This window comes from Oncorhynchus clarkii, chromosome 12 (genome assembly GCF_045791955.1).
Source record: "Oncorhynchus clarkii lewisi isolate Uvic-CL-2024 chromosome 12, UVic_Ocla_1.0, whole genome shotgun sequence".
In the NCBI taxonomy this organism is placed as follows: Eukaryota; Metazoa; Chordata; class Actinopteri; order Salmoniformes; family Salmonidae; genus Oncorhynchus; species Oncorhynchus clarkii.
Window position 1 is genome coordinate 75,799,546 of NC_092158.1, and position 22,147 is coordinate 75,821,692.

Sequence of the window (22,147 nt, forward strand, 5' to 3'; positions counted from 1 at the left end):
GTGTCAGCAGCTCTTTCCTACAGTGTCTCTGGTCTAGAGGCTGTCTCTGCCCTCTGACCTCCTTGTGGCCTTGTCCTCTCCCTTCTCACTCTATTATTCATTCTCTCTATCAGCTGCCGCTCTTCTCTCATTCTCTCCATTATCTGCATTCCGTTCGTTCTACATCCTTTTCTCTCGCCATGCTCTCTCCCTATGTCCTTAACCCATCCTGTCTAGCAACACTGATGCTAATGTCTTCCTTTATTCACTTAGCACTCTCTCTCTCCCTCTTCCTCCATCCACTGTCAACTCCTGCTATCCAATCTGGCTCTTCATTCCGTCTCTCTTTTTTTTCTCTCTGTCTATCTCTTTCCATTCCATTTTCATGACTGGTGGTGTTGTGCAGACACAGCAGAAAAACAAAGGGAAGCTCTCACTCCCCCCCCTCTCTCTCTTGCTGTCTCTCTCTTGTTTCCTCTGTCTCTGTGCTATGACCTAATGAAATATGCATAGGCCCAGGGAGCAGTGTTCCAGCCGAGCCATTAGATCCCCTTAGCGGCCACATGCATTCTTAATGATAGCCTGCTCCAGTGGTTGACCCACGCACATACACTTTCTACACATACTTTACACTCACACTTTACACACACACACCCACACTACACACAACACTAGCACACACAAGCATCACAAATACTACAGACATCCCTGTGGATGTCAGTGGCCAGAAGCATATGGCTATGAATATGTGTATGACCTGAGTGAAGCGCTCTAGTCTGGTCTGAAATAATCCTGAGCGAAGCTTTAAGTTGGAGCCAGTCTGAAGCCTACTGGCTTTCCTCAGCACTCCAAGTCCACTGTATCCAAGGCGGCGCAGTATTATACCATACATTAAACTACAGATCTAGGATCAGACTACCTAACCTTATCCAACAAGGGGGTTAAAAATAATCTGATCCTGGACCATTTCACCACCCCCAGGGTCTTAGTGCCAGTCAACTCCTCTGACACACTTGAGACAAAAACCTGACAGTCACAACAAGCTACACAGCAGTCATCACTCTTCAATGAATAATGTAACATGGTATTGTTTTTCAACATTGTTTTAATGAAGCCTCAATCTGTAGCTGTGCTTCAGTCTGCGTTAACTCTCTTGTGTCATAAAGATAATAGTGGTTAGTTGGCATGTCACCTGGGCCTGTTTGGTTCGTGTTTTATTTGATTGTTACTTGCTGAGGATTCAAGACGGAATATATTTGTGTGGGTTGATTTGCGCCCTCTTCAAATCAAATTATTTTGGTCACATACACGTGTTTAGCAGATGTTATTGCGTGTGTAGCGAAATGCTTGTGGATTGTTAAATGTACCTCTCTCTTTGGAAAAATAAAGTGTGATAATCAGAGATATCAAGATAAAATATAAATTATATTTTCAATTTCAATGGGATTACCTATATAAAAGTCATATATTTTTTTTAAATCTCCCCCACCCCACTCACTTCCACTCTCTATCGCCCCCAGGTGGTGGCATACCACTACTGCCAGGCGGACAACGCCTACACGTGCCTGGTGCCAGAGTTTGTCCACAACGTGGCGGCTCTGCTGTGCCGGGCACCCCAGCTCATGGCCTACAGGGAGCAGCTTCTGCGGGAGCCCCACCTGCAGAGCACCCTCAGTCTGCGCTCCTGTGTCCAGGACCCCCTCAATGCCTTCAGGAGGGGCGTGCTGGAGCCCCTCGACATCCTGCACAGAGGTCAGGGGTGTTCAAGGTTTTATGGAACTGCATAGGAGCTGGTCATTTGATAACTTGTTATTTCCTCTCAGGGTTTGGGCCAACTCCATTCATGTTTTCCAAAAAACAACTAAATGTCCCATCTCAGTAGCTAATAGTTAGTTATTTCCACTTCTTGTCCTGATAAACAACCTTGTTGTCTTTGTGTTCATCAGAGAGGAAGATAGCATGTGAGGAGGACCTGATCATTCTGGTAGACGGGCTGAATGAGGCAGAGTTCCACAAGCCGGACTACGGCGACACCATCACCTCCTTCCTGTGTAAGACCATGGAACGCTTTCCTCCCTGGCTCAAACTGGTGGTCACCGTCAGGACCTCCCTACAGGAGATCACACATCCCCTTTCGTTCCACCGTATCTCTCTTGACCGCCTGGAGGAGAATGATGCCATAGACCAGGACCTGCAGGTAGGGTTCAGGTTTACACCAAACCATCTGTCTGACGTCTTTACTCTCTGATAGTCATCTCTCACTTCAACCTCAATCATTGTAGTAAAAGTAGTCGATCGTGATTTAAAACAATTATCGTCAACTATTGTGATAAAAGCAGTCATGGTGATAGTATTACCGAGTTATCATGATGCTGAACTCCTTTCTCTTCCCAACCTGCAGGGCTACCTGCTGCAGCGGATCCAGGGCAGTGCTGAGATCCAGAGCAACGTGTCTCTCAACGGGCGCCTGGACAACGCAGCCTTCGCCAAGCTGAGCACCCACCTTAAGGCCCTGAGCCGTGGCTCCTACCTCTACCTGAAGCTGACGCTGGACCTCATCGAGAAGGGCTACCTGGTGCTCAAGAGCTCCAGCTTCAAGGTGAGTCTGTGTCTCAGTCTTGGAGCTATATACTGTATGTCGCTCAAGGTTTTTGCTTGTGTTCCATACTCTGCCTGTTTGTGTGTTTATCTCTCTCTGTAAAAGTTCATATGATGTTTCCTTACAAAACTGACCCGAGGTGTTTCTCCATGTCTCCCCCCAGGTGGTGCCGGTGAGCCTGGCTGAGGTGTACCTCCTGCAGCTCAACATGCGTTTCCCCACCCAGTCGTCCTTCGAGCGTGCCCTCCCCCTGCTCAACGTGGCCGTGGCCTCCCTCCACCCCCTCACGGACGAGCAGGCATACGGGGCAGTGAACGCTGGCACCGTGCAAGGCCCTGCCCTGGACTGGGAAGACTTCCAGGGGAGACTGGAGCTGCTATCGCCCTTCCTGGTGCGGAGGAGGGACGGAACACGTATGTTCACACACCCCTCCTTCAGGGAGTGGCTCATCTGGAGGGAGGACGGGGAGAAGACCAAGTTCCTCTGTGACCCGAGGTAGGGAGACACTGGTCCACTGAGAGGAACCAACAGACCCTCTGCAAAGACAGCGTGTACCTGGAACATCAATATTTACAGCTGGAATTTGTGGAGCTTTCTGTTCTTAATTTCTCTCCCTCTCTCTACATCTATCTTTATCAACTTTCACTCTTTTCTTCCTCCCTTCTCCATCTCTCTCTGGCTGTAGGAGTGGCCACACTCTCCTGGCCTTCTGGTTCTCACGTCAGGAGGGCAAACTGAACCGGCAGCAGACCATAGACCTGGGCCACCACATCCTCAAAGCACACATCTTCAAGGTAACGGCACACCACCACCACACAACACATCACTACAGCACGCTAACACACCTCCAACATCTGGGTCAATGGCTTCTACCCACTGTGCAGTAACACTGCTGTTGATATTACTGTTATCTTCTCCACAGGGCCTGAGTAAGAAGGTTGGGGTCTCCTCGTCAGTCCTGCAGGGGCTCTGGGTCTCTTACAGCACAGAGGGGCTCTCCACTGCTCTGGCCTCACTGAGGAACCTTTACACACCCAACATCAAGGTACTGGACACACACTCTCACCAGCAGTGGCCTAACCAAAGCACTATTGCATTACATGTTTGGTGTATTGGTTATATGTCTGACACTCCTCCCTCTAGGTGAGTCGTTTGTTGGTCCTAGGCGGCGCCAACGTTAACTACCGTTCTGAGGTTCTGAACAATGCCCCATTGCTGTGTGTCCACGCCCACCTGGGCTACGCGGAGACAGCCGGCCTGCTGCTGGAGAACGGAGCGCACGTAGACGGGGAGTCCGACAGCGGCCTCACCCCGCTGGGCTACGCCGCCGCCGCTGGACACCTGTCCATCGTCACTGCGCTCTGCGCCTGCAAGGCTAAGGTCAGGGACCAACCACCACTACTGTGCATACTGTCACTTTGGCAATTGAGGTTTATTAAAGCAGCATTATGATGCATTTACACAACACGATATAACTCTCTGGCAGCCATGTTGGAACCTACTGGGCAAAATGTACCAATAGGTATTTTTGAACAGTGTCTGCATGTGACTTCTGTGTGTGTGCATGTGTATAATGACCCTCTCTCTCCCTGTGTGTAGGTGGACCACCTGGACAGGAACGGTCAGTGTGCGCTGGTGCACGCTGCACTGCGAGGACACCTGCAGGTGGTCAAGTTCCTGATGCAGAGTGACTGGAACCCTGACGGACGGCCCCAAGGAGCCTTCACCAAGAGTCACGCTGTCCAGCAGGCCCTTATAGCAGGAGCCAGCATGGGATACACAGAGGTACACACGCATGTGCACACACACACACACACACAAACACACACCCACCGTACACACACTAAGTCTGAATGTTGTCTCCTGTACAGATTGCCTCTTACCTATTGGACCTGCCAGAGAAGGATGAGGAGGAGGAGGAGCGAGCACAGATCAACAACTTTGACACACTCTGGGGAGAGACTGGTATGTGCTATTTTGTGTATGACTGTATCAAAGTCTGTCGAATGCTTTTACCCACACTGACCCTGGCTTCCCCCTCTCCCACTGTAGCTCTGACTGCAGCAGCAGGCAGGGGGAAGCTGGATGTGTGCAGGCTGCTGTTGGAACAAGGGGCAGCGGTTGGACAGCCTAACCGCCGGGGCATCGTGCCTCTCTTCAGCGCTGTGCGCCAGGGACATTGGCAGGTGGGTGGGCACTTTTTGAATTTCATACCCATTCATTATTTCAAGTCACAAAGCCATACAACTTAAATTGGAAATATTCAAATACACTACTGGCAATGATAGAGAACAATGGTGACAAAAAATACTAACTTAGCTACATACTATTTGGTTTCTTGCTCATCAGATAGTGGACCTGCTGTTGAACCATGGAGCTGACGTCAACATGGCAGACAAGCAGGGCCGCACGCCCCTCATGATGACCTCCTCAGAGGGCCACCTCAGCACAGCAGAGTTCCTACTGGCACAAGGTCAGAGTTCAGTTCACCCTCAACATCACCACCACCCACTCTACTAATCTCATTGGTTCAGAGTACCTAGTGTAAAAGTGCAAAGGCAACTGCAAAGTGTAGGTTTGACTTCCACATGGGCAACATATAGCAGACATAAAGTATGTGTAGTATTTAGTAATGGACAGAACAGCTGCCAAGTGGCCATGTTATGACCCTGGCTGCCATGAAAACGTGACCTTTAACCCCCTCTTGCAGGTGCGTCTCTGGCCCTGATGGACAAGGAGGGTCTGACTGCTCTGAGCTGGGCGTGTCTGAAGGGCCACATGCCATTGGTGCGCTGCCTGGTTGAGAGAGGCGCGGCTACCGCCCACGCCGATAAGAGTGGACGCACCCCCCTGGACCTGGCCTCGTTCTACGGAGACTCAGAAGTGGTAAGTGGTCGCTGGTCGCCACGTTGATGACCTCCCCATGGTAGTGCAGCACGGAGAAAGTTTTCACTGTTGTTGATTGGAATAAGTACCTGAAGGTAGAATGCTATTCTGTTCTTTCTCTCCTCCTCCTCTTCATTTTCCCCCTCAAATTTTCTTCATCCTTTAAACTCCCATCTTCCCTCTCTTATTCCCCGTCCGTCCGCCCGCCCGTCTGTCTCTAGGTGCAGTATCTGGTGGACCACGGGGCGATGATAGAGCATGTGGACTACAGTGGGATGCGACCTCTGGACCGGGCCGTGGGCTGCAGGAACACCTCTGTGGTGGTAGCTCTGCTCAAGAAGGGAGCCAAGATGGGTACGAACTGACTAGAGGTCACTAGTCACACACAGATTTAAAAACACTGGTATATAGGACTGTCTTCTAATTTTGCAATATTGTTCTACATTAGCTTCAGTGGTTTAGCTACAACTTTAGTCAGTTATAGTTCTATTTAGTATACTGGTGTTTCCCCTCGGTAGGACTATAGTCGCCATTGACTCCTAGAATGTTGTCAACTACAGCCTGAATCTCTTCCCTATGTGGTTTGGTGCTCACCAAGGCTTCGCCATGCCTTCCTCCCCAGGCACCACTAACCTCCCTCCTCTGTTTCCACCATGTTTATAATGGTGGATGTGAGGCCCCTCCCTCTGCTCCTACTGCTGCTGACATTGCTGTTGCACTTTTTTCTTTTGCTGACACTTTTTTGGCCACAGCTTCTCACTTCTGCCTCTCTGTTCTTTTCTTCATCTCACTCACTCCCTCTACTCACTCACTTCACTTTCTCTCGCTCACTTTCTCTCTCTCTCACACACACACACACACACACACACACACACACACACACACACACACACACACACTCTCTCTTGGTTCTGCTTATTGGGTTGGTTCCATTATGTTTCCTCTCATTTCACCCACCTAACTCCCTTCTCTAACCTGTCACTCATAACCCTGGCTCCGCCCCCTCTCCGTAATCAGGATATCAGACTCTTCCCAGTCGACCCCGAGGTAACACAGTTTGCCCTCTCTCTATATACATCTCTGCTCTTACTATCTCGTCCTCTATTTTTTTTTACCCTCCTTACTCTTTATATGTGGCTTTGTGAAGTAAGCTAAACACCCAAGTCATCCACTGCCCAATAAGAGATTATGACACAAACACCACAACAAGGCCCACAGTCCATGCATTCCCCCTGGTGTTGGGAAGCAATAAATGCATGTGTGATCCCCCTCTGCTCTGGCATGGCTTGTGCTTGCCTGTCCCCCCCTACACAGCATGCAGAATAACACAGAATAACTAATAATGACATATTATTGTGTATTCATGTTGGGTGAGATTGGCATTGGAACATAAATAAGTTGATTGTTTTCCCAGTGGCTTTACTAGAGATTAAGTTACTGATTCTGTGCTTGAGTCAGATCCTTCCTGCACCAGGTATGACGTCAATATCTATGAATCCACCTGTTAGCTGAGCGCTTAAATGGCACATGCAGGGGCAAAGAAACCCCAAACCTGTCTGTCTCAGTAAGTCACGCCATATTTATCTTGGGTAGAGCTTCATCATCATCTCAACCTGTCAACTGGTTTCGCTACACTCCGAGGTGAAGTTGCCCCTACCTACAGATCTAGGATCAGTTTGCTCTCTCCAAATGCTAACTTCAACCATTACTGGAGGGGATAAACAAAACAGACCAGATCAGCGTCTAGGGGCAACTTCACCCTGCTCCTTCTCTCGTCCTTCTCATTGTCGGTCCTTTTACTCTGAGACACGCCCCCTCTTCCTGTCATTGCCACTCTCCTCCGGCCACTCCCCGTTACCCATCATGCCCCCTGCTGTCTTCCACCAGGTCCGGCAACCTGGGCCATGGCCACCTCCAAACCCGACATAATGATCGTCCTGCTCAGCAAGCTGATAGAGGAAGGAGATGGCTTCTACAAGGTCAGCCCTTCCTAGAATATAGCAATATAGCACAGCTGTCATTGAGGGTTACTGTTGTGGTGCCAAACCGTGCTAGTCTCTCGCCTTTCTGAGGGTTTTTTATTCTACCCTCCTGTAGAAAGGTAAAGTGAAGGAGGCGGCCCAGCGGTACCAGTATGCCTTAAAGAAGTTCCCCCGCGAGGGCTTCAGCGAGGACCTCAAGACCTTCAGAGAGCTCAAGGTGTCCCTCCTCCTCAACCTGTCCCGCTGTCGGAGGAAAATGAATGTGAGTGACACTCCACTGCGCCCTCCTCTATCCCCTCACCCCACCTGGCTGTGACTGGAGCTGCTTTTTTTGCTTACGCTCAACAGCATTACCATCTGCAAGGTTTACCAAGACATTACAATACAAAACAACTTTATTATCCCTCATTGGGATGTATGCTTGTTCATTGTGCTTACAATAGAACAACCCATACAAAGATATTTAGCTCCTCTGATAGATTATAAAACCGCACATGGATTTAAGCAGTGTAAAAATATTGGTTTCAAAAGGTTGATGACGGCAATATCATTGTGCAAAATGGTACAGTAGATCAGACTTCAACATAATAGCTGAAGGTAAATCTCCCTCAACTCTAGCCTGATCTAACCTAGGCCCATATCCCTGCATCTTCCATTCCCTCTTATAGTTTGCTTGGTTTTGGTTTGTGTTTGTAGCTCTGGTAACTTTAGAGGGGGTGCTAGGGGAGGTTGGTTTGGGTCAGGGCCATAGTGGCCAGCTGAGGTTCTAATGACAGAGCAGTGCAACAGCGGTTTCTGTGTGTGTGTGAATGTGTGTTTGTCTTTTGTGTTTGTATGTCTCTGAAAGTCTGTGTCATATGTGTGTTCATATCAATGTTTTTAATTGCTCAATTTACATGGTATCGTCATGGACTCGTGTATTATTTTTTATTTGTCAGTGTCGCCCATTTGTCTTTCAGTTATTTTTTTCTTGGGTGTCTATCTGAACCCATCGATCCATCGATCTCATCGAGCATCGATCTCATTGACTCAGTTATTCACTTCTGTATTACTCTGTATGGTTATATGTATGACTGATACAAGACTCCTGAATGACTCTCATATGACTCATGTTTGACTCTGTACATGGTTCTATGTACGTCTCATCTATAACCTTTTTTCCATTAATCTCTTGACTCACCTCTGACTCATTTCTGACTCATGTACCGCTCCACGCGTGGCTCTGTGAATGACTGTCGGCCCTGTTGCTGTTGTTGCTTGCAGGACTTTGGGATGGCTGAGGAGTTTGCTACCAAGGCGCTAGAGTTGAAATCCAAATCGTACGAGGCCTTTTACGCCAGAGCCCGCGCCAAGCGCAGCAGCAGGTAACCGCAGCAACGGGGAGAACAGGGAGGCGGTGCCTAGCACAGAGTGAGCTCAGCCTTAGGATCCAATTGGGCCCTCTCATGTCACATGATCACCAGATTCCCAATGCACTGTAGACAGATGACTACAGGGGGACATAATAGAGTTCATGAGCATTTTGGCCATGTTTTTCACCCTATGTCATGTTCAGTGGTTTTTATGTCTGCTTACACATCCTGTATCCCCTTAGCCCTATGACTTGTTCATTCTCTTGCTCATTGTCATGGCTCATTTTTTTATGTTTTAGCGTAAGAGTGTACTTTGACTACTATGTGAGGGCAAGTCGTTTGAGCAGTTGTGGTGTTGTCATTTTGACCACATGCTACTCCCTCACGGTCTTTGGTTTCATGCTTTGTCATGTTCATCTGTACCCCCTCCACCTCTCCTGCTCCTCTCTCATTAATGCTTTCTCAATCTCCCTCTTTTCTCTCTTGATATTCCGCTCTTCACCCCCTCGTGTATCCACCTCAGGCAGTTCCACGCAGCCCTGGAGGACCTGAATGAGGCCACCCTCCTTTGCCCTAACAACCGGGAGATCCAGCGCCTGCTGCAGAGGGTGGAGGAGGAGTGTCTTCAGTTCGAGGAGCAACAGGAGCTGGACCCTCCCCCATCCCCTCCCAGAGAGCAGGCCGCGCCCCCTCCCCAGTCCCTGGAGCCAGTGCAGGACCTGTTTGAAGAGGACGAGGACTACCTGGAGCAGGACCTGGAGAACCTCCCCATGGGCATGACTCCTGAGCCCCGCTCAAGCCCCTCTGGCCTGCCCCTCATCCAGAGCCTGCCCCCCTCTCCGTGCCACCGCAACTCACCCTACCTCTCCGGAGGCCCCTCCATGGTCCAGGCTTTCGAGCTGCCCCCCAGCCCCCCTTCCATGTCCTCCCCCACGCGCCAAGGCTATCAGTCCACCTCCCCGTCACTTTCCCCGACACACCAGAGCTCCCACTACCGGCCCAGCCCTCCGCACACCTCCCCAGCACACCAGGCTTCCGCTACGCCGTACAACTTCAGCCCACCACCTTCGCCTCTCCGCCGGGGGCCTCAGTACCGCGCCAGCCCCACCTCAGAGAGCGGAGGAGGTCTGTACCGGCCACAGTCGGCCTCAGCCCGCTACCAGTCGGAGCAGATACCTGGCCGGCCGAAGTCTCCGCTGTCTAAGATGAGCAGCCAGCGCTCCTTCCAGCTGCTCTCCCAGCAGCAACCTCCCCAGCAGGGCCAGTGGCTGCAGCCTGCCAAGGCTCAGATCGTACGCACCAACCAGCCCAGCTCCGCTGTGCACTCCAGTGCTGTGCTGGGCACCAGTGCCTACAGCCAAATGGCCCACTCCATGAGCACCCGCCTCCCCCCCGACCTGGCCGAGCTGGGGGACGGGGTGAATATATACCCCAGTGCCCTGGAAGGGAGGCCCACGCTGCAGGTGCAGGCCAGCCTCAGTGCAGGAGCACTCTACCAACATGTTGGGATCCAGATGGTCCCAATGGAGGACGAGCTCCCCCAGCGGCCCTCCTCAGCTTACCGGCCTGGAGGTCCGCGCTACGGCCAGGCCCCCCAGATCAGCCGCAGCCAGTCGGCAGCGTACTACCCTGTCTCACCTCAGATGGAGATGGAGTTAGAGATGGAGCACCAGGCGGCGCTGGGATCACCGGAGAACCCCCACGGCCTGCGCCGACCTGTCAGTGCCACCAGCACAGAGCCAAAGCCACACGCACCCACTCCCCGGCCCCTCATGCACTCCCAGAGCGTAGGCCTCCGCTTCTCCCCCTCCAACACAAGCCTGGGTGGGGTCTCTGCAGCTAATCTAGCCCCAGGCTTCCGGGGCTCCACCTCAGCCCAGCAGATGGAAATCCCTCTACAGCTGTCCTACGAGGATGGTAGCGTCTACTGCGACGACCTCTCACCTGTGTCTCCTCCGCAGGGCAGCGACATAAGGGTGGTGGGAGGGACGTACCCAGACAAGGCGCTCCGCTCCAGAAACACACCTTTCATGGGCGTTGTCGACAAGACGGCGCGGACTCACCAGTACCTGCCACCGCAACCGCAGACAATAGGGCGCTCCTGGGCCATCTCTTCCCTGGACACGGTGGTGACAAGCTCCGCCACGTCTCCAGGGAACATTGGCCCTCAGCATGGCTACAGCCAACAGCCCAGCCTGGGACACATAGCCTACTACAACCGCACCAACAATGCCCACAACGGACACCTCCTGGACGATGACTACTACCAGCCGCCAGCTAACAGCTCACGGGACGGCAGGGCAGACGGTATGGGCCGCGTGAGCCAGGCGCCCACCTACCCAGACGTCAAGGTGGCCCGGACGCTGCCTGTGGCCCAGGCCTACCAGGACAGCGAGTACATGCAGAACTCCAGGGACAGGCAGGGCCCCACGTCCCCTATCAAACCAAAGAGACCTTTCGTGGAGTCAAACGTGTAGGGAGGGACTGAGGGAGAGGACTGATAAGCCTGCAGATATTTTAATTTGGAATGACTTAGAGACAACCCCAAGGGTATGTGATGAGACTGGGAAGGCAACACTACTGCAGACAAACACATTTAAACTCTCCTCCCATGCATCTTCACAGCCATTGTCTATGGATGAATACAAGAAAGCCTAAAACTGCAGTTTGCCAGGTGAATCCAACACCTCCAGTACTCCAGAATATGTTGGCCTTCTGTTTGCAGTGTAGTTTGTATAGTCAGTGGAGGGGACAGGGATGATCCACAACTTTAGGAACTGGAGTCTGTTGGAAAAGCATGTAGGACTAATACCACACACCCTGACCTGGAAACCTCCAGATCTCAAGCAGGGGAGACTGCTGCCTGACGTTTTCTCCCTGCCCCTGAATGCCTGTCCTGGGATGGTCACACTCAAGCCATGGGCACTTCCCTGCTTAACCTGTTGAAGTCCAAACTCTCAATGCCTTCTTCAGAACAACTCAATAGAAGGCCGCCCTTCACTAAGATGACCATGTTCTCTGCTGTAAATGTGACTGAAAAAAGACTTCAACATACTTGTACATAGGAAAAGCAACAAAAAAAATGTAATATTTATCATTTAAGTTATGTTTGTAAAATACATTATTTCCATTGGATTGTATTTTCTTTGCTCAAGAAGTGACATGCAGCAGGCTTTGTGAAGCTTTTGGGAAACGGGCATTTCTTCTTTTCCAATAACTTGAATGTTTCCTTTTACAGTTGAATTATCTCTACCAGCCAAAGCTGCAGTTATTCAAACATAACACTGTACCACATACACTTTTAGCCACTAAAGGGTCAAAGATGTTGGCAGCATGCACACATGACCCAAGTGGTCATTGAAGGACTAGTTTTATCTGTCCATAAAACAATGGAAATTAGGTGGTCAGACGTTGTCTTCAATATAGAACAGAAATGGGTCCAAAGCTAATATTTAGGTTAAGGATGTAAACCGAGTTATCAATTGTTGTAGTCAGCATATATATTCAGAAACGTACAAAACCATCCATTTTGGTTACACTTTCATGAAACAATACACTGAAGAAAGTGGTGTCAAGACTAGGCTACATTACATGGTTGGACTAGATTATGATCTATCTACACAAGGTTGTCAATTGTGATGGATTTCATACCTTTGATTTGATGCAAGTCAATGCAACACAATTACATTGCAGTTACCCACCAGTTTGGTTACACCCTTTATCCTCTACTGGCACTTAGTATGAACAACAATCAGCTGAAAACAGATACTTCTCTTACAAGAACATGTGAATCTGTGAAGTTTACATTTTTATTTACTGTAGTCTTCATTCTTGTCACTTAAAAATGTCAAACATTTAGACTAACAGTTTTATTTATAAATATTTACTGTGTATTGGTGTGCTTGATTATGTTTGGTAATAGGTGGAGGCTCTCCGATCGGTTCATAAACACTCCAACCAGGACGTTGAAGGAAATTAATGGGCTAGTTGATTGGATGCACCTCTTGTTAATATCAAAGGTTAATCCTACATCTGAGCCTGTTGCAGGAGGGACTTGTCAATGCCCTCAGTCTGATTAACACCCAAAACAACATTTATTTTCAAGATTTTTTTATATATATATAGTTTGTGTAAATAATTGTACATGCTGTGCTGCATAGAAATGCATGTTTGTTCTCTGCTTACTCCCATGCTGATATAAACATGTAATATGTTTGTATAGCAGTTTATCAATATTTGGAGAGGGAGGCAGAGTACAGGGTGGGGGAACAGCCATCTTTTTTTCTCTTGGGCTTGCTGAGCAGAGTTCTGTAAATTGTCTGTATATGTGAGTTGTGGCGTTTTGAAACGAGAAGGTAATAAGAAACATGCGTTTTTAACCCAGTTAAGCGATTTAAAATGTACTTATTTAAAAATGGTTACCACTTCAAGGAAAATAAATGTGGGTCGGCTCCTTTACTTTTAGCTTGTTCACACCATCATCAGTAGCGACGTCTCTTAAACACATTCACACAGACTATATCAAACAAAGCACACCCCAAAACACCTATTCAGTCATGCATCTTTAATAAGTTATAGGAAGGCAATATAGGTTTTAATAAGTCAGTCAGCAGTACCCATTGTATAGAACAAGTTTCCACAAGTGAAAATCGAGGTAGCGATATTTAATCTAATCTTAGTTACATTATGCTTTAAACTGATTAAATGTGAGGACAAGTAGATGCTTCGAACAATACATAACATTCATACACTAAGAATATAACAGACAAACATGGATGCAGCATATTGTACAATTAAATCCAGTTTAGCACACATACTATAACGCCCTTCTATTACAGTAGCTCTGAGCATTTTACACTTATCACAGAAGCATAAAGATATTTACTGAATCGACCCCTTAGCCCAGATAAATGATCCCGATTCTGTAACCCCATATTTTGCAAATAAGATCAGATCAATTGAGCCTTTATTTTAAGGATCAGATCCTACAATATTAAGATCACAGAATCTGGGTTGAGTGGGCCTACACCTTGCCCTCTACTGGACAAGTTATAACTACTACTACACTGTCATAGTGAAACACATTAAAGTAACTAAGATGAATTGTCTGCATATCACAAAAGAACATGCATTTATTGGACACCTCTCAATATAACTGACCACATACCTATACTGCATCGATTTAATGTAAGAATGTTTAAACCTCTCCACCTTAGTTACATTGAAATGTCTTGGTTGTAGTGCCTTTCACCTTTCTAAATCCACGTGTGATCAAGATTGTGAAAATTTGCCATTTAGCAGATGCTTTTTTATCCAAAGCACTAAGCCTAATCACTACCTTTGAGTCTTGAGAATTTGATTGGGTATTTCAAGACAGAAAATTACCCAATGCTAAGATTTAATCTGATCAGAAGAACTGGGCCCTGAAACTATTGGATAGGTTTCCCAACCCTCTCCTAGGAGGTAACATTTCACATTTGTTTTAACTGGCACACCTGATTCAATTAGTCAGGTAACCATGGAGCCTTTGACTAATTGAGTCAGGTGTGCTTTAGGGTTAAAACTAAAATATATAACATCTGGGTGGGTCCGGGGAAACCCTGAATCAATGGTGAAAATTCAACCCAGCCAAATATAAGGAATGGTGAAGAAGCTGCTTCAAGAGTACCTAGGGGTCATTTAGAATTCAACCCCAAAAATCCAGGCATCGTTCAGTCACAACTTTGTGCATACTTTTGGTCCTTTATCATAAATTCAATATTATTTTGTCACAATGAACATCCCTGAATGAACTGCAACTTCTAAATTTATCACAAGCTTGAAAGTCATGGAAGTTGTTTGTTAAAAAAAATGAGTAACTTCCAGTATAACCCTGCTGCCCTAGATGAAGGCACAACTAATTGGCTTGGACATGGCTTTGTCCTCACTGAACACTTAGCAAAGGCTATTTTGTTTTTAAGAGACCTAATATGGCACTTTTGTGATGGCTAATCTGTGGCAGCAATCAAATACATTGGTCAAATCAGTCCTGTCATACCTCCATTTCACCACAAGGAGGGTGTAGAACTGCTCGATGTGACATGAAATAAAGACAACATATCAGCCAGATCTCCAGCTGGACCTGGAAAGATACTGGGTGTGCAGGCTTTTGTTCCATACCAGATTTTTTTTAAATAAAAGCCTGAGCACACAGTAGCTTTTCAGACCAGTGTTTCCTGGTTTAAGGCGAGGTGGGGCTCCCTCCCCCCTCAGTCAGGGTCTTAAAATGTACAGATAAGGCCTCCTCCTCTGGGTGTGGGGGTCTCCTGAAGTCCTCCCGTGTCACCACGTAGCCTACCAGAATCCCAAATGCTACTAGCAGCAGTCCCAGCATGTTACCAAGGATCCCCTCTGGGACGAACTGTGAATATGTGTCCCTGGGAAGAAAAAGGATTTCTGTATTATATCAATGGAGTTTCTGTTGTGATACAGTACAGCCTAATGTGAATTAACATTTGTAAAGAATCATTAGTTATAATATTTCTGTGCGACTCATCAAGATGACCTTAAGCATAACATATGGCACCAAACAGGAGAATGATTCATAATGTGCAAAGACTCAATTAAAATCCATGTCTGACCACATTGTCATAAAGATGGCCCAGACAGCAAAATCCCAGCTTTCCCCAAACATACCCTGTACAATAATTAACTGCCTTATGATTTAGCAGGGTAGAGCTGGGTAAAGTAGTAGCACTTCAACATCATCCAAAGTGACAAACACACCACTGACTTGAACATCTGGCACGTCTCTTACCATATGACTTTTTTTTTAAACCGTTTTCATGATATCCAATTGGTAGTTAGTCGTCTCGTCGCTGCAACTCCCATATGGACTCGGGAGAGGCGAAGGTCGAGAGCAGTGCGTCCCCCGAAACACAACCCAACCAAGCCACACTGCTTCTTGACACAACAGCCGCTTACCCCTCGGAAGCCAGCAGCACCAATGGGTCAGAGGAAACACTGCACACCTGGCGACAGTGTCAGTGTGCACTGCACCTGGCCCGCCACAGGAGTTACTTGTGCACGATGGGACAGGAACATCCCTGCCGGACTACGCTGGGCCAATTGTGCGCCGCCCCATGGGTCTCCCAGTCGCGGACGGCTGCAACAGACCCTGGACTCGAACCCAGAATCTCTAGTGGCACTGCGATGCAGTATCTTGCACCACTCGGGAGGCCCACCAAACTACTTTTCACCCAATAATTGTGCATTTGTGTATTTTAGCATGCCATTTTCATACATTTCTTCATTGTACGTGGTGGTAGTATATTGGAACTGAGCCCCTGCATAGTAATACTCACTGGATACTGAAGAACAATTTCTCTGAAATGCCCAGTAGGCAGGTGGCTAGGGACATAGCGAGCATGGCCAGCCCAAAGAAGACATGTAGTGGCAGGTACCAGCTCCGCAGCGCCATTAACGTCCCAGGGAAGAGGAAGAAACCAAGCCCCATCAGCCACTGAGGGAGTAGAGGACCAATGTTATTAAACGATTATGCCTATTAGAATGTAATATGAGAGCTACTGCCTGTATACAGCTAGGTTCTCAGTGCAAACAGTACATTAATTGGAATTCTGATACAAGGAAAAAGTTTAAATTATTAGCTTGATTTGTGTGTGTGCACGTGACTGCATGTGTGCACAGAAGGAGGCGAGGGCTGACCTGTACACAGAAGAGAACAAAGGTGAGCATGCCACACCAGCTGTGGAGGGAGTACATGTTGGGGATCTTGTTATGATTATGGAAGTCAAACACAGCCACTATACCTGAGGAGATACAATGATACATGCTGTCAATCTTTCCCATTCATTTTGTATAGAACAATGTTGATCAATTATGAATTATGATTTTACCTGCCTCCAAGTATGGATATGTGGGTATTATTTACATGATGACACTGCTTGCAAACCAAATGTTTCTCGAGTCAGTAAGGATTGCCTGAAGCCCGATTTCAGCGTTTAAACTGACGACCGGTTTGGATACACCTGCCTGTTTCCATGACTACTCCAGACCTCAGTACATGACGCAGGCTACTGCGATTCAGCTTTAGACGCCCATGCCGCACCACTGATTCGTGGTTAGCATGCGCAGTCTCATCTTACCTGTGTTCATAACCTACTACGTTTGTAAAACATTTTTTGACTTTGCCAGTTCCCTGGGAGCCTCACCATCTCTAGCTAACTTGAACTCACAAAAGAATTATGAAAAAAAAGCCTTTTTTTTTTTAGGTCCTCCAATCGGTATTGGCATTGCAAAATCCTAATCGGTCGACCAAATTCAGACACACAAATCATTATTTTGTGAGTTCAAGTTAGCTAGAGATGGTGATGACAATTACAACAATACTTAATGAACACTTATTTTAATATAATACATAAAGAAAATGTTCAATTTGGTTTAAATAATGCAAAAATAGTGTTGGAGAAAGTAAAAGTGCAATATGTGCCATGTAAAAAAGCTAACATTTAAGTTCCTTGCTCAGAACATGAGAACATATGAAAGCTGGTGGTTACTTTTAACATGAGTCTTCAATATTCCAAGGTAAGAAGTTTTAGGTTGTAGTTATTATAGGACTATTTCCCTCTATACCATTTGTATTTCATTTACCTTTGACTATTGGATGTTTTATAGGCACTATAGTATTGCCAGCCTAATATCGGGAGTTGATAGGCTTGAAGTCAAACAGCACTGTGCATGAAGCATTGCTAAGTGCTGATGGCAAATCTTCAATGTTATGTCATAATTACGGTCTTTGTTAAGAAATTGTCTTCACAGTTCACGAAGAGCCAGGTGGCCCAAACTGCTGCATATACCCTGGCTCTGCTTGCACTGAATGCAAGAGAAGTGACAATTTCCCTAGTTAATATTGCCTGCAACATGATTTCTTTTAACTACATTTGCATGTTTAAAAATACTTTAAAAAACACTTGTGTATTGATTTTAAGAAGGGCATTGATGTTTATGGTTAGGTACATTTGTGCTTATTTCGCAAATGCGCTTTTATTAAATCACCCGTTTGGCAAAGTTGAAGTAGGCTGTGATTCAATGATAAATTAACAGGCATTGCATTGATTATATGCAACGCAGAACAAGCTAGTTAACCTAGTAATATCATTAACAATGTGTAGTTAACTAGTGGTTATGTGAAGACTAAACTTATCTTGTAAATAAACAATGTTAACTAGCAACTTAGCTTGGCTCCTTGCAGCCACAAGGTCCTTTTGATGCTGCACACACGTAACAGGTGGTCAGCCTGTCACGCAGTCTCCTCTCGGATTGCAATGCAATCAGAGTCCAAAAAGGCTGATTTCAAGTTCATAACAATTGGTAATCTGCCCTAATTAATCGGCCAAGCCGATTAATCGGTAGACCTCTAGTCTGAATGACTGATCTGGCCCTAGAGACCTTATTTATGACCCTCCAATAGTTAAGTCCACTTGTCTTGCGTGGTGGGACAAACATGTCTATATACACACACACACACACACACACATATTCAACTAGCTAGCTTAGGCATTTTATATACACAGTAGCTACAACTTTAGATTAGTTTAGAATGTTTGGGTTCAAGGGGAAAGGGCCAAAACAACAAGTCTTGTCCATAGACACCCACACAGGCCTTACCCACTATGCTGATAATGAGGGCGAGAAGGTGGAGTACAGCATGGAGAATCTTGACGTTGCGTTTGCTTTCATTTCTAAATACTCTGTACACCAGGATCGCTGTGAGAGAAACAATTCTGGTTAACATTCACATAAGACTCTAAACAAATATAATCATTTCCACAAGAAGATGATAATAAAGTCAAGCCTGTCTAAATATACAGTGGTCCGACTTAACACAATAAAATAAAACTGTTCACCTTCAAAACACTGCTTTTGCACCTTAATCTGCTGTAACCATTTAAAAGGTTAGTCATTACTTTTGTCATAGTACCATAATCACACCCAACATGGCACCAAGGGCAATAACAGGTATGAGGCTACAAAAGAAAGGGTGAATCCGGGTAGTTATGGGGGTGTTTTAGTCCCAGTGAGCTTGAGGTGAAGGTTAAGTAAGGTGAGGCTTTGAGTGGGGCAGAAGTCATTCAACAAGACCACTATAATGCATTATCACAAACACTTGACAAGTAGCTGCCACCAAGGTCTCAGCAGCACATAGGGTTGGTTAGCATAAAAAAATGTTACAGAAATGCTATGAGAACAAACTGTTCAACTGAGTTCTTGTATTATTACAATTATAAAGAAATTATATTAACCTTACAGAAACAATGTTCCAGGCAATTGTATTTGCTGTCTGTCTCCTGATCCCACTAAGGACAGCTGGTTCCCCTGGAGGGTGTTTTCATCCCAGCTCCATTTGGATGGACCGCTCACATTAAGGTGTAAGTGTAAGTGACCTTTACGGTTTAATGTCCTAATTAAATTGTTGTAGCAAGGTTAGGAATAAAGGAGGCTATAGCTCACTTAATAACAAGCAGCTGTTTTATTTTACACCACAAAGGAGACTTTATTTACATTGTCAATGGCTGAATAACTTGTTTTTCTCATTACAAATCATGATTCAGGGACCAATGGAAAACCCTTTGAAAACGTTTGCTTTCATTGCAACTGTTTTCCAGTAAGTGTTTATCATAGTACTATTTATGGGAACAAATCCCTGCATTACTAATATCTCTCACACAGAGGGGGAGAAACACAACGGCCTAGAAACAAACAAAATAAAGTCCCAGCTCCTCCCACCCTAATAGCATTAGGAATGTATTCCTGTTGCAGTGTGCCTTTAGGCCTGTGCCCTGTGTAGCATTAGCATCACACTAATGCAATAGGTCAGAAGACCCCTAGGCTAACAGAGCAGACATCAGAGAAGACAACTGCCATTGTGGCTCAAAGAAGAGACACTGTGGCTTCAGCTTCCCTTTGTTCATCTACCTCCATCGCTCCATGCAACCAGTAAAACAAATTGTATTGGTTGCATACACATTTAGCAGATGTTACTGCAGGTGTAGCCAAATTCTTGTGTTCCTAGCTCCAACAGTGCAATAGTATCTAACAATACACACAAAACTAAAAGTAAAATAAGAACTATTAGGACGAGCAATGTCGAGTCCGGTGTGTGAGATACATATACACCGGACTCGACATTGTATATATGTATGATGGGATGTGTAGACAGCATATGGACAGAATAAATAGTATATCTGAAGAATACATTGATATTAATAGTATATTTACAGCAATAGTTAAATAGGATAGGCCTTGACTAGAATACAGTATATACATATGAAGTAGGTAAAACAGTATGTCAACATTATTAAAAGTGACCAGTGTTCCATGTCTATGTACATAGGGCAGCAGCAATGGAGAGCTACTTAATTGCTCTACATTACCAGTTCGATCACTGGGACAATGAGCCATTAATTGAGGCGATTTATAAAAAGGTGTTAAATTCCTGGAGGAATGGATTTAATTCTAATTTTATTTAGTTTAATTCTACCCTACCATCTCCATAGAGAAAGACCAGGCCCAGGACCATGCAGAGGGGATGTACATTGAACTCCTGTCCCGAACCGTCCCAGGCGTAGCCTCCGTGATAGCTGCCCATCCACACGCCCGTGATCACCACACAGGCCAGGCCCAGAACCTGAGTCCCCCCCACGTACCACGGGAAGGAGCCCAGGCCTTGCACGGCCCGCTGAGGGCTATCTTCCATGGTCTGTCTTGGAGGGGGGAAGAGGGATAGAAAGAGAGGGGGAGAATGATGGTTTAGTCCAGTGGTTCAAAAAGGTATGTGTTATGATGACTAGTTTCCTGACTGAACCAACCAGGAAAACCTCCAGGCCCATGTCAAGACCCACCTATAGCTTTCTGAAAAGACCTTGGACTCATGAACAAAACCTGTGATCTGAATCTTTACCTAGTCTCTTACCAGTCACCACCCTAAAGGAGTCAGAGAAATATAATATTGGATCAGTCTAGTCATGTCTCCGGGATTGAGATCAACAGAAGCGTCCTCTTCCTGCTTCTAGGCTCATGTGATGATGTGCGTGTTTGACTGCAGAGCGCTACACTGGGGAAACTCACATCCATGTGAAAAACACTTACATGACTGGGTGTCTGCTCTTCAGTTGAATAACAGTTTGTTATAGGCTATGAGTATGACTGTTTATTCAACGTGATTGTGTATTCAGTTGAATATTTGTTATAGGAGTATGACAGCGTTTTTATTCAAAGTGTGTATTCAGTTAACATTGTGTTGCTTAGCTTAGCCTACACCACCTTGTTTTTTACTAGATTGTATACAGCTAGAGGAAAGTTACTTTCGTAGGTAAGGATAACTTATGCAGCAGGTTAGGAGAATTAACCTAGCAGGTTAGAATAATTAGGTTAAGAAAATAGTTAACCAATAAGCTCTCCTAACCTGCTACGAAACGTCAAAACCCTTATTTTAGGCTACTGATTGGATATGAGACGGATGCATGTCAAAAACAAGAACCAAATATCGCGCATGTTGTGATTAAATGTACTCAAACTATTGACAAACAAAACACTATTTATAGGCTATCCTCGACTATAAATGTTGGATACCACACGTCTAGGACCTCTATCCTATCATACAACTTCAAGCGCAAACATCGGTAAGGTAGGACATGTTCCACTTACCGTTTGGTCCTCAAATCACCTGCTTTCCCAGCAAGTCTGAGAGGGAGTGGATATCCTTGTTCCGCTCCTTTTGTGTGTTTTGGAAGGATTCCTAGATACGCCTACAATTTTCGTAGTAACCTCATTACTTAAGAAACGCAATAAAGTCCTATAGCCTAGGCTTGCCACTAAATATTTTACAATACGCTTTATCACTCCTCACGCGCGCTTCACAAAAACGTCGCGGGTGGGTGGATCTGTCGACTAGTCGTGACAGAAACAGTGGCGCAGCTAAATGTTGAGTTGACAGAGAAATACGTTATACACTCCCTCTCTCCCTTCAATTAGCACCAAACATAGAGGAGGGAGGAGCACAAACAGCCTTCAGAGAGGATGACGTCTGGCACCGCACTGACGAAAATGTCCAAAGGTCTATTACCTTGGCTACTCAGGGCGTTCTTGCAGATGGAGACCCGGCATTGAATCAAAGCAATTCATTAAAAAGCCATAATGACCAATTAGTTGACTGCTTTAATTGATACTGATGCATATTGGATAAAGATGGGCTGTGCGATCTTCTCTGCTCGTTTAGACTGACAGCACAATTCTGAACTTTTTAAGCTAATTGTTCTTTTGAAAAAAAGAGTTGACGTGAAAAGATCGGA

General features: G+C 46.2%; 2 protein-coding genes across 3 annotated transcripts in view; one reads left to right on the top strand and one right to left on the bottom strand.

The window, feature by feature from the left end:
• The window catches only part of LOC139421307 (protein TANC2-like), a 137,978-nt gene extending 124,734 nt beyond the window's left edge, over positions 1-13,244 (top strand). The window contains exons 12-29 of the mRNA XM_071172057.1: positions 1,500-1,731; positions 1,926-2,176; positions 2,381-2,578; positions 2,742-3,073; positions 3,264-3,372; positions 3,501-3,623; positions 3,722-3,958; positions 4,178-4,363; positions 4,450-4,543; positions 4,631-4,764; positions 4,928-5,051; positions 5,289-5,464; positions 5,686-5,818; positions 6,482-6,511; positions 7,352-7,443; positions 7,562-7,708; positions 8,710-8,810; positions 9,322-13,244. Coding sequence (XP_071028158.1) covers positions 1,500-1,731; positions 1,926-2,176; positions 2,381-2,578; positions 2,742-3,073; positions 3,264-3,372; positions 3,501-3,623; positions 3,722-3,958; positions 4,178-4,363; positions 4,450-4,543; positions 4,631-4,764; positions 4,928-5,051; positions 5,289-5,464; positions 5,686-5,818; positions 6,482-6,511; positions 7,352-7,443; positions 7,562-7,708; positions 8,710-8,810; positions 9,322-11,275 — 4,653 coding nt within the window. The 3' untranslated portion in view covers positions 11,276-13,244. The remainder of the gene's footprint in view (positions 1-1,499; positions 1,732-1,925; positions 2,177-2,380; positions 2,579-2,741; positions 3,074-3,263; positions 3,373-3,500; positions 3,624-3,721; positions 3,959-4,177; positions 4,364-4,449; positions 4,544-4,630; positions 4,765-4,927; positions 5,052-5,288; positions 5,465-5,685; positions 5,819-6,481; positions 6,512-7,351; positions 7,444-7,561; positions 7,709-8,709; positions 8,811-9,321) is intronic.
• Positions 13,245-13,347: 103 nt separating this feature from the next.
• LOC139421308 (transmembrane ascorbate-dependent reductase CYB561-like) lies at positions 13,348-21,834 on the bottom strand. Of its 2 annotated transcripts, none has more exons than XM_071172059.1 (6): positions 21,504-21,803; positions 20,343-20,556; positions 18,465-18,563; positions 16,503-16,606; positions 16,142-16,299; positions 13,348-15,214 (listed from the first exon to the last, which is right to left on the bottom strand). In XM_071172059.1, the coding sequence occupies exons 2-6, from the start codon at positions 20,551-20,553 to the stop codon at positions 15,019-15,021; spliced, it is 768 nt and encodes a 255-aa protein (XP_071028160.1). In that variant the 5' UTR covers positions 20,554-20,556; positions 21,504-21,803; the 3' UTR covers positions 13,348-15,018. The 2 variants fall into 2 exon arrangements, with proteins under 2 accessions (XP_071028160.1, XP_071028159.1); XM_071172058.1 differs by having other exon boundaries at positions 13,351-15,214; positions 20,343-20,560; positions 21,504-21,834.
• Positions 21,835-22,147: the final 313 nt, after the last annotated feature.